The sequence below is a fragment of the Chlamydotis macqueenii genome, chromosome 7 (genome assembly GCF_036417535.1).
Source record: "Chlamydotis macqueenii isolate bChlMac1 chromosome 7, bChlMac1.mat, whole genome shotgun sequence".
Lineage (NCBI taxonomy): Eukaryota > Metazoa > Chordata > Aves > Otidiformes > Otididae > Chlamydotis > Chlamydotis macqueenii.
In genome coordinates this window covers 4,902,582-4,913,899 of record NC_141562.1, presented here as the reverse complement: position 1 = coordinate 4,913,899, position 11,318 = coordinate 4,902,582, and the positions used below count along the sequence as shown (strand labels likewise).

General features: G+C 43.4%; 1 protein-coding gene across 1 annotated transcript; it reads right to left on the bottom strand.

Moving 5' to 3' along the window:
- Positions 1-2,043: 2,043 nt before the first annotated feature.
- Positions 2,044-11,078, bottom strand: PPIF (peptidylprolyl isomerase F). The gene is made up of 6 exons (XM_086752494.1): positions 10,837-11,078; positions 8,622-8,652; positions 7,606-7,694; positions 5,331-5,427; positions 4,446-4,521; positions 2,044-3,796 (listed from the first exon to the last, which is right to left on the bottom strand). Exons 1-6 carry the CDS (start codon positions 11,023-11,025, stop codon positions 3,661-3,663), a joined length of 618 nt encoding a protein of 205 aa, XP_086608620.1. The 5' UTR covers positions 11,026-11,078; the 3' UTR covers positions 2,044-3,660.
- Between the last annotated feature and the right edge of the window lie 240 nt (positions 11,079-11,318).

The window sequence follows — 11,318 nt, the reverse complement described above, 5'->3', positions numbered from 1 at the left end:
CGGCGGCGGCGCGCAGGGAGCGGGCGCTTGGCGCCCCCTGGTGGCGCGGAGGGGGTGGTGCCGCAGACGGGCCTGAGGCGGCCGCTCCCGCACCGCTCGCGGCGTGGATCAAACCGAACCGGACACCCACACGCGGGGGGAAACAATAACTTCCGCGCGGATCGTTCGGTGGGGAAGATGTCTTTCTTACAACAGAGAAGGAAAGGTGGGATCTAACCACCTGCCACACCGAAAGCAGGGACTCCCTGCCCTCCGGGACGCCTCAGCCAAGAGCCAGCATTGCAGCCCAGCCCCAGCAGCGTGGAGGGGATGGGTCACCGGGCAGGGGATGGAAACATCACGCTGTACATCAACCTGCATGGCTGCAACTCCTCACCTGTTTAATGTACACATGAATAACATTAGTTACCCTGGGATCACTCAGCTACTTTAAAATGAACAAAGTTCTGAATTGCATTAAGATCAATGCTTGTCACCAGCAGAAGACAAGGAAAATACACCTATTTAAAATCTTAACGTTTTGAAAAAATAACTTTGGCCAGTTTCCTACCTCAGCATCGAAGTGGATTAACTTTAGAAGTCAAAATCCTTTTCTGTACATGACAGAGCCGTGAGGAAGTTTATTGTTGCCGTAACATGTATCACTTTGACATGAAAGGGTACAAAATCCTGGAGCATGGAAGTCACTGACAAGCGGTGGTGCTGCCCGACTCTTCCTGTTCTAGTCCATGATTGTGAAGCTGACAAAACCATCAAGAAGAGCCTTCTTCCCCTTGTAGCTATTTGTGATGCGTGGGGGCTCACAGGAGAGAGGCAGGCACTTAGGATTGTGTAGAAAATCAGATTCCGGCAGAGAATTACAGACAAAGGCCGATTCCTGTGTACTCACCCATGAACTGCCATCCTGACTTTGGGTTGCGTACGAGGTGGACAAGCTACCCAAGGCTGACAGCCACAGGACCAGAGAGGGCTAGGGCCAGCCATCCAGCATGCTGAGGTCCTGCGACCATTGCTGTGGTGTCCTGGGGTGTCACAATCATCTCTTAAAAACAGCTTAGTAGAAGCTGGAGTTGTGTTTTCAGTGCAGGAACACTCTTGCAATACTGCAAGGGCGCAAGGCTTACACTGGAATAGAGCTCTGTGCCTTTTCTTTTTGAATAAAACGGAAGGGGGTCAGCAGGAAAAAAGAAAGGAAAAACAGGAAGAACAGAATCCCAGAGAAACCCATATTGAGGAAGATACTTTATAGAAGAAAACTTTAAGAGACTGACCTGTTTAGTTAAAACATTAAGACTCACGTTACATTGCTCTAAGCCCCCAGGCAGCAAAGACACTTAACGGCAGAAAAACTGGGATCGGGAAACCAAAGCCAGCGTTACCAATCACACCGATCCTGCAGATCTTGACATTTATCTGCTAGTCAAGACTGTGAGCCTTGATGGAAAATTTTGGCTTTTACATTTCAGAAGCCAGAGCATAAATGTTCCTGTAAAAGCCACAGCTATATGTAAATACATCATTATAACACGCATAATACTATTACTTATTTGATACTTAACACAGTTCTCAGAAAATGGACTGGTTTGTGGCAAAGCATCTTCCATTGGGCTTTCCAGTCTACAAATACCACCGATACACAGGAAGATGCTCAATTCTTAAGGTCATCTCTGATCACACACCAAGGAAGGAACTTTTCTTCAATTTTCCAGCAAAAAGCTGGCACTACTAACTTTTCAAAAAGAAATTCAGAAAGTTTAAAAAACCCACACCCAGTAAATTTACATTTCCGCCATTATCTCTGCAAATTGATGGAACAAACCAGACAAGAGAACAGCCTCAAAACCTGAACGTACACCAGCTCTTTTAGATTCACTAGTGAGAGGCAAAGCACCATTACTCTGCCTCTCGCTGGCTCCATCTCTGAACCACAGCATGGCTTCCCAGTACCCCTAGATCAGACCCATCGCAAAGCCAACAGAATAGCCCGAGTAAACACAATGGGTTTCAGCTCCCCACACTCCTGCTTTCAAGAAAGGAACAGACTTTTTTTGGTGTCAGAATGATATTTAATCATTTTTCATATACAAATTAAGAGAAGACAAAAAACCTCATTATTATATCAAACTGAAATAAGCCAAACCAGCACAAATTAGTTTTTAAAAAATACGACAAAGATGAATTGGCTATAGTGGAAGGAATAAAAAGCTTTTCAATTCCATTTTCTGCAAAATTACACTCTGAATACTACCTCGTATGCACAACAGTGCAGCCCTCAGTGGAAAAAAAATCCAGTGCAAAATAGTTTTAAACCCACATATTATCAGAATGCAATGGAAGTAAATTCACATCTGAAGACAGCCATCACTATAATTTTCTCTTTAGTAATGACATTATTGCACAAAAACAGTCAAGTGCTTTTTCCCCCACGACCACTAATACTTGACAACCTTAGTGATCCTAAAAGTGATGTTGTGAGGTTCCAACACTTGTTACTGCTCAAGCACTCCACATAAAACATACCAGTTTATACCAATGAAATGTGTTTATCTGATCAGCTCAATTCCTTCCTTCTCGTGCATCAACCCCAAGAATAATGAATTTGCTGCCGCAGTTAGGCCTTGTGATTCCACGGTGACCAATTTTGACTTCTGCTGGCGATGCATGAAAAGAAATCATAATCCATGTAACACCCAAGGTGGGCTGACTTCGCAGTACCAACGGAACAAAAGCAGTGAAATCCATTTCTCATTCAAGCAAGCTCACTACACCCTGATTATATTGTCAAAGTGCAAAAATCGGCTATTTGTTGAGAATTGTGCTGTACTCCTCAGAGAACCAGATCTCAGAGCAGAACCACACTTCAAGTAAGTTCACAGTCGCATAAAAAAAAAGTCCCATGATCTTTTGGCTAATTTGTGGTCGTATTGCCCAGGCAGAGCTCTACTAGTAGGCTACCTCAACCTAAAGCAATTTACTTAACCCAGATGTGAAATCGTTCCACCAAAGCAAGGTAAGATAGAGTTCAGTTCTAAATAGGGGTCTGAGACTACCAAAAAAAAAAAAAAAAAAAAGAAAAAAAAAAAAGGAAAAACAAAAAGAAAATATTAAACCAATTAATTTTTAAAACCCCACAACCACACATTAATTATATTGGATAGACTTAAGACACCATAAGAAAATGTCTGACAGTCTTGTTGCAGACAGCCTGGAGAGCACTGTTAGTAGTATTTTTTCAAAATTATGAGACACATAACAGCATAGGGGTTTATTAGCACCAAAAGAAACACAGTATTTCCCAATTTATATCTAACCTCCAACCACAGAAGACTTAGGTGACAATACCACCACCAATTCTAACATCTGAAACATCCGAATACTAAGGACAGTATCAACACTGCAGTCAGACATGCTCTGGGTGACCATACTACTACTTTCACCAAATCTGTGACAGTGTGACTACCAAGGTAGCTCAGTTAAAACATGCTTCAGTTATTGTTTTATGCTTTTAATCAATATTACTCAATATAAGTATAAAAGTTGGACCAAGTTAAATAGAAAATATGGTTCCACAGATGTTACTCATGGGATCAGAAATGTTTCAGGGTTTTTATGATTCATTCTTCACAGCATCAAAGTTTTCCTGAATGGTAGGGCAAAAGGCTAGGACAGTTGGCCGCAGTCAGTAATGACAATCTTTTTGGAGGTCTTTCCACTCTTGGAACCATAGCTCTCTATTTTTTTCACCACATCCATTCCTTCCTTTACGTGTCCAAAAACAACATGTTTTCCATCTAGCCTGTATAACAAATAAACAAAGGCAGTGTTACTTAAAACAAATAAAAACTGAACCAAACCAAGCTCAGTGAAGGGATCTTAGCAGATCCTTCACAGCTTTCACCTGCTGATCAACTCTATGAGAAAGGCACAACAAGTGACATGAAAATAAAGGGAGGTAGATTTAGATTAGATATTAGGAAAAAAAATATTTACAATGAGGGTGGTGGAACACTGGAACAAGTTGCCCAGAGAGGTGGTGAATGCCCCATCCCTGGAAACGTTCAAGGCCAGGTTGGATGAGGCTCTCAGCAACCTGATCTGATTGGAGATGTCCCTGCTCCTTGCAGGGGGGTTGGACTAGATGACCTTTGAAGGTCCCTTCCAACCCTGACTGTTCTACGATTCTATGAAATCTTTTACCTCTGGACCTGAGAAGCATTATGAGGGATAGATAGTGGCCCTTCCTCCTCAAGTAGGACAAAACAATTTATTTTCCATTGCAAGTCAAATAATTTGGAAATTTAAAATAAATAAACAAACAAACCCCCAAACCAAATCAAACAAATATCAGCCCAAATAAACAACAAAAAAAAGCACCTAAGAAAACTCCAAACCCTCTGGATCCAGGCATCAATTCCTTAGGTTAATATGCAGAGGTGAGAACCTACCAGTCAGTTTTTGCAGTGCAAATGAAGAACTGAGATCCATTTGTGTTGGGTCCCGCATTGGCCATTGAAAGAACACCTAGAACAGCAGCAGCAGCTTATGAGATTGGTGTAACAAGTATACAGTGAAGAAGAATTTTTCTCTGCACATTTAGACTAAAGATGGACAGACAGAAGATGTGACGGTCTCACACTGTCTCTAAATGATTTCTAATGACAACTGCTTGTCTTTGACTATTCCCTCCAGCCCAGCCTCTCTTCTTTCCACAGCAGGAATGTCAGTAATGCAATTAGTTGTACATGTCCTGAACGTGATTAACATCACATAATCTATACTGTGCTTCAACAGCAGCAGTAGTTTCCTGTGACAAGGAAGTAACAGCCCAGAAAAGAGAGATGCTCGAATTCCATCAGATGTTCTTATGTATGGCTTTACCTTTGCTTTTTCTGAATTTAATTTGAGCTTAAAAGGACGTGCCTGTGTTACCTAGTAAATAAGAAATCCCAGATCACTTTGTTTCACTTCTACAATAATCATCTAAGTAAAAACTGAAGTCTATGACTTACAAAAGAAGAAAATAAAAGTATTAATTTCACCTTTTCAGAATCTGTAAGTAAAATACAAAAACTCCACACTTTATTTTACAAAGTCCCTTTTATAATAAGAGCAAGAGTGGCAATGTCACTCGTTACAGGCTGACTCATATTTGTACAGCAGTCTACACAAATAAGCACATGCCAGGGACAATGCACTGTTAAACTTCCTTGACATTTCTGTAACTACTAAGTGCCCCACACATCTAAAAAACTTTATTTAAAAAAATTCTTCATAAACAATGCTTCATTATAGGTTACAGTCATCAGAAGGTAGAGAGTATGTTTTTTTACCAGGTCCCACGTGCTTAAGAATGAAATTTTCATCTGGAAATCTACTGCCATAAATAGATTTTCCACCAGTTCCGTTATGATTTGTAAAGTCACCACCCTGAAACAGAAACGGCTGTTAACTTTACTAGAGCACAAGCATTATTTAACATCAGAAATGATGTATTGAAAATATACTCACTTACTCTAATTTAAAAGTAATAAAATCAGCAAATTTTCTTCAGGTTAAGAACTGGTATGGTCACATGAGGATTTAAAACCATGTAACTAGATGAAGATACAATCAAGCTAAAAGTAAATTTCTGCTCCAGATATTGCTGATATTCTTCAACTGACATCCCTAACTCAAACAACCACCTTTCTGCGTTACCAGCTTTGCAAATGCAGTCCAACAAATGGCAGTGATTTTAAGAAACACCTCAAAGGCCTCAAAACAAAATCACACAAATTAATTACCATAGGCAAGACGTGAGAACTTTTTTCCACCACCCCTCTTCCCTTTCTTTCTCCAGATGGGTATAAACACTGGTCAGGATCTTCATTATTTGCTATTTTTAGGTGTTGTTGCTTAAGTGTTACACCTGAGCTATTTTAAATTTCCCTCAGCTACATACTGCTTGCTGGGATAGATGTGACCACCATCTTAGGTCAGACACACAACACCCAACAAATAAATTTAAAAAAACCTCAGCCACAGAGACTCCTAAAGATGGCTACTAAACACTGCTTCCAGCAATTGGCCATCCCAGAAGTGACACCACTCATACCAGCAAAGAACTCATACCTAACAAGTATTTCACGTGGTGTTCATCTTCCCATTCTCACCTTACGCAATCTCTTACAGATACTCCTACGCAGTCCCAGAAGCATGCTCTGCACGCTGTGTGCCATCTGGAGGCATCTCAATTGCCAGGTCCTGGGTATGATGACCTCCAATTAGGAGGCCAATTAGGCTATACCAATTGCCTGAATCATAACACCCCATCTCAACATGTGGAAAGGCCTCTGCTGTTCCCTCTCACTAAAATACTTGAAACCTATAACAGTATACTTCGGCAATGATTACCAATAAGTAATTCCTAAACATTAATTCATCCTCTCACCGTATCACAGAACCAACCACCGAATATCTTCATTTCAGGTCCATTTGTGGAGACAAAACAAGGACACAAGGAGGACTGACTTACACAGTCATAAATTAGTGGCAGAACGGAGAGAAGAATTTCTGTTTTTCTTATGTATTTCTGACACCAGCAAGACTTTTAAACTTAGTCCCTTTGTCAGCATCACAAAATGTTAGTTTTCATTTCAAACAAAATAAAATAGGTCTTTTACAGCACACTTGTCCCCTTTCTCTTAGTAGAAATGCCATAAGATTAGGGCCTCTTGTTTCGATAGCTCTATTTTTTGTTTTAAAAAATAGTTATATCAGGGGACCACCACAGTCATCAGTTAATACATAAAGAACTCTTACTATGACCTTTATCTCAAATTGTTTACACAGCCATACTACAATGCAATTCTGTTGAAATGTAGCTTCTTCTAAGGGAAGAGAGGGCCACCAGGAATCTCTACAGCACAGAAATCCTGCTCATCTGCCAAGTGCAGCAGAAAGGCGCTTTCACAAAAAGCCTTTTTCTGTTTGTTTTTGTTTGTTGTTGTTGTTGCTCTTTGTTTAAGAAAAAACTGTCAACATGCATGGACTTTAATTGAGAATTCTGAAAGATTCATCCTTTAAATCAAAACAAAATCCATTTCAGGTGTGTCATCCCAAAAATCTGCCCCAAGCAACCCAACGCTTTTAGTTCCTTCCTCCCCTCCACATTAGGGAGTTGTTCAAAAAAAAGGAAAAAAATATATTTTTTAAAACACACATTCTCTATTGTGAACAGATTATTCTACTAGGAATAAAGAATGGACATGCTGTTTTCTTAGCTCACTTAGAACACAAGGTTGATTGTCATTCCACCTATAAATGCTTCTCACAAGCATGCGCTGTTTTGCCAAATATGCCCCACACTAAAGCTCGCTGCTATATAAAAGCTGAATGCCTTAACCCAGGTTTTTTAAGACAGTATACACATAATTTATATTAATTGTACAAAAGATGTGCTAAGCAACAGCCATAACCAAGTCACACTGTCACTTCTTTATTCTGCAGTTAGCAAAAGCTAGAGCAGAGACGCTTAAGACATTACTACTAGTCTAACTGGTTCTAAAAATACATAAATAACATACAGATAAATTTAACAGCAAAAGTAAAAAAAAACACCATTACCTGGCACATAAATGAAGGAATCACTCTGTGAAAAGTGGATCCTTTATACCCAAATCCTTTTTCACCAGTACAAAGAGCTCTAAAGTTTTCTGTGAAAAAAAGCATGAAGTATTATATTGCCATACATGATACATAATATAATCAAGTGCAACTAGACTAACTGTGTCTGAAGTATTATGTTGCCATACGTGATATGTAATATAACCAAACACAACTAAATGAACTATGTCCCAAGTTTATACACTTTAAAAAAACTATAACCTCTCTAAGGTCTTATTGATTTATTTCTTGTTTCCACCCTTAAAAAAACCCCACCAACTCTGTTACAAAGCCAAGGAGACAGAGCTTCTGTTTAGCATCGGAGCAGGGTACAAACACAACCCTTTCCCACCTCACCTCCCTTTTATTTTTGCTGTTATAGCTTAACTCCAACCCTCCTGCCTTCCCAAACCTACCACTTTGGAGTCTTTCTGACTTTTATGCCTTTGTTCTCTACAGTAATTGTGAAGATTATGCTTCTCCAGCCCTCTTCTGTCCCCCTCCCCAAGGATATTAATCTACTGGGAACTGAAAGAAAAGCACAAGCTTTTTAGAGCCACTAAATCGGCAGATGAGGAAGGAAGCATGTGATAAACCACAAAAAACTTTGTAACGTGCTTGCACTGCTCAGCTGGTGACTAGGAAACCAAAACCCTATACGCTCTTTGGAAACTCTAAGAGACACCATCCCTTTGGTTTACTCCTTCCCAACTGCTTTGAGGTTTGACTTTACTGAAAACTAATGTGGTTTTAAACATATTTACTCACCGTTGATAACCCAACATACGGACTATTTTGTCTTGGTGCAAGTTACAAAATGAAACTATTTGGAATAACAACAAACTGTAACTTTTCAGTAGAACTGTTCAGACAAAGTTTGTATCGTATTTCTCTAATTAATAAACAGGGATGTTCCTGTAAATCACAGCGTAAACCTTAAATATTTAAGTATTAAATTCTTGACATGCTGCATTTACCTGCTGTCTTTGGAACCACATCAGCTTTCAGCTGTTAAAGAAAAATAAACAAACAAATTAATAAGTCAGCATTTTCATAAATACATAGGAAAACTTCTACACAGGAGGCCAGTACAACTGAACTCTCTTCCCAAGGTGATGAACTATCCAGAATCATGAGCCATTCAAAATTCCAAGAACACCTTAAGATTTTCCAAGCATTTGGCTAATAATTAAAAATACCTCTTCAATACAACTTTTGGCCCATTAATGAAGAGCAACTTGAGCAGTGTCTAACGATTTCATTGATCAACACAATAATTAAGTAATAACTAAGAAGAATCTTTTTGATGGATCCCAGGGACCACAGCTACTTTGGATACAACTGGAGAGATCGAAGTCTCCCCAGCATAGAGCCATCCATTGGAATCTGCAGAAAAAGTAAACAAAAAAGAAGAGCAGGAACTGTGTATCAAAATTGAAACATGATGTTATTACATACACATTCAGGACCAACAAAAAAAAACAACTGATTTTGATTAGTATGCATCTTTTTACTAATCTTAAGAACGTACGGTATTACAATTGCCTGGGAAAAGTGACATAAAAATGCCCATACCAGATCAGACCAAAGTTTTATCTATCCTGATACTAGCCAGCAGCAGACACCTAGAAATAGCACGGCTGTGGCAGAAAGTGTTCCTTCCTTAGGATACTCTCCTCGGGTGCCTATAATTTGCAGCTGAATCTAACCACAACTTAGCTGAAACATCGAGGTGATGCTGCAATGCGCTCAGATTTGGCACAATAAAAAACTTTAACATGGAAATTAAACACTGCCACAAGACACACAGTAACACTAATGCTATTTTTTATACTATCATCCAGCTATTTACTAAATCTCATTGATGAACAAGGAACTTGCACAGCAGCGTTTTTACCTATGACTCCCTCAAATGCTACTTCCTGAGAACATGAGAGCTGGTAATATCCAACCACTTTATATGCTGACGCTTCCAATGCAGAAAAATGAATTGGGCTCTAGCCTCAAGGGAGATCCGTTTAGAGAGAACCCTTATGAACTACATTTTAAGAATTCTATCGTATAGACCCAGCGTGGGTGCTGGAGGCAGAAGGCCACAGAATCCCCTCAGTAGGGAGCAATTTGGAAGAGCCACATTCCCTCTGCAGGTTCTGGAGCACAGCCCTCGTTCCTTCCCATACACAAGGCATTTAATTCATAGGCACGTAGCTGGCCCTAAGGATACGGGGTGTACCACAATTAAAGTCTCGGTGCTTATTATGCTGTTCGTAAGAGCGAAGCGTACCGCAGTTTTCCTGTTCACACCTTCTTTAAACGGCTGACTATTTCAGAGGCGGAACTTTGAACGATAAAGCTGGTTGCTATCTGGCTGTTGAGCCAGCTTGCCAGTTCAAACAGAGCTGCGCAAACCTTTCAATTCACACGCAGCAGGAAGGTCACAGAGGCTGCACCTCAAAAAACCAAAAACTAAGAATCAAACAGTAAGTAAGCACCTAGAGAAAAAAAGAAAGAAGCCGGACGAAGCTGGAAGCGCGGCCGCAGGAGCACGCCAGCCCCACGCAGCCAGGCGGGGGCCCGGGGCTGCACCGACAGCTTCGGGCCCTTTGTCACTGCTGGAACCGCGCTGCTCCTCTCAAGCCGGCGGCTTCAGCCAGAAGTTTACTCTTGTTCAGTATTTCAGCTTTCACACAGCGGTTCCAAGTTTTGTTCCGCTGAGGCTCCCTGCCACAGCAGTGCCGCCCAGGGGCCGACACCGCCCCCGAACCCCACAGACCGGTCCCGCAGGGACGGCTTCAGCCACCGGCTGCTGACACAGGCCAGCCTCCCCGCCACGACCGAAGACCGCTGCCCCGCTTCAGCCCTCTTCGGACTCTGCTGGCCCCATACCCAGGAGGGAGCCACCTCACCGCCCTCTCGCCCAAGAAGCAGAGTCCCGAGGGCGGCCGGGCAGTGGCTCCGGCAGCCCGGCAAGTGCCACCATCCCCCGGGCCCCTCTCCCACCCGCACCGGGGGCGGCTGTGCCTTCCCCGCGGCCCCGGTCGCCGCGCCAGCCGCGGGCCTGCCCTGACCTTGCCGCTCACCGACCGCCATGCCCGGGCGTCCCGCCGCCCTCTGCTCCCGAGCAGCGTCCCCCTGCCCCCCAGCGCCAGGTGAGCTGCCGGCAGCCCCCGCAGCAGCCCCCGGCGCCCCTACCTCCAGCACAACCCGTCCCAGCGGCTGGTTGTCGGCGCCCACGTCCAAGTACACCACCGGGTTCGGCGGGCTGGCACGGGCTGCGCAGTAACCGCGGGCCCCGGCCGCCCACATGCAGGCGAGCCCCAGCGGCGGCAGCAGGTCCCCGGGCGGGCGAAGGAGGCGGCGGGCAGCGCTCAGCGCCAGCATGCCGCGGGCAGGCAGGACGGGCAGCCGGGCAAACACCGGCACACACCGAAACACGCGGCCGGTGCCGCCGCCTCCTTTTATGGGCTCCTCCAGGCGCCACAGCGCCCGCTGCGGGCGGAGGGCGCCGCGCAGCGCAAAATGGCGGCGGGGCAGCGCAGGAAGAGGAGCTCCGGAGCTGTCACCGCCCGCAGGCTGCAGGGGGGCTCTGCTGCGGGGTCCGGCAGCCGGTTCCAGTGGGATGGAGGGAGTCGGTGCTGGCCCTTGACAGGGGGCCAGTGCGGCAACCAGCTGCC

Excerpts from the sequence above, each read along its gene's own strand:
- PPIF (XM_086752494.1), bottom strand. The coding sequence starts at position 11,025 with ATGCTGGCGCTGAGCGCTGCCCGCCGCCTCCTTCGCCCGCCCGGGGAC. Across the intron at positions 8,653-10,836 it reads TGGGACGGGTTGTGCTGGAG|CTGAAAGCTGATGTGGTTCC; the intron begins GTAGGGGCGCCG and ends TTTCTTTAACAG. Across the intron at positions 7,695-8,621 it reads TGTGGTTCCAAAGACAGCAG|AAAACTTTAGAGCTCTTTGT; the intron begins GTAAATGCAGCA and ends TTTTTTTCACAG.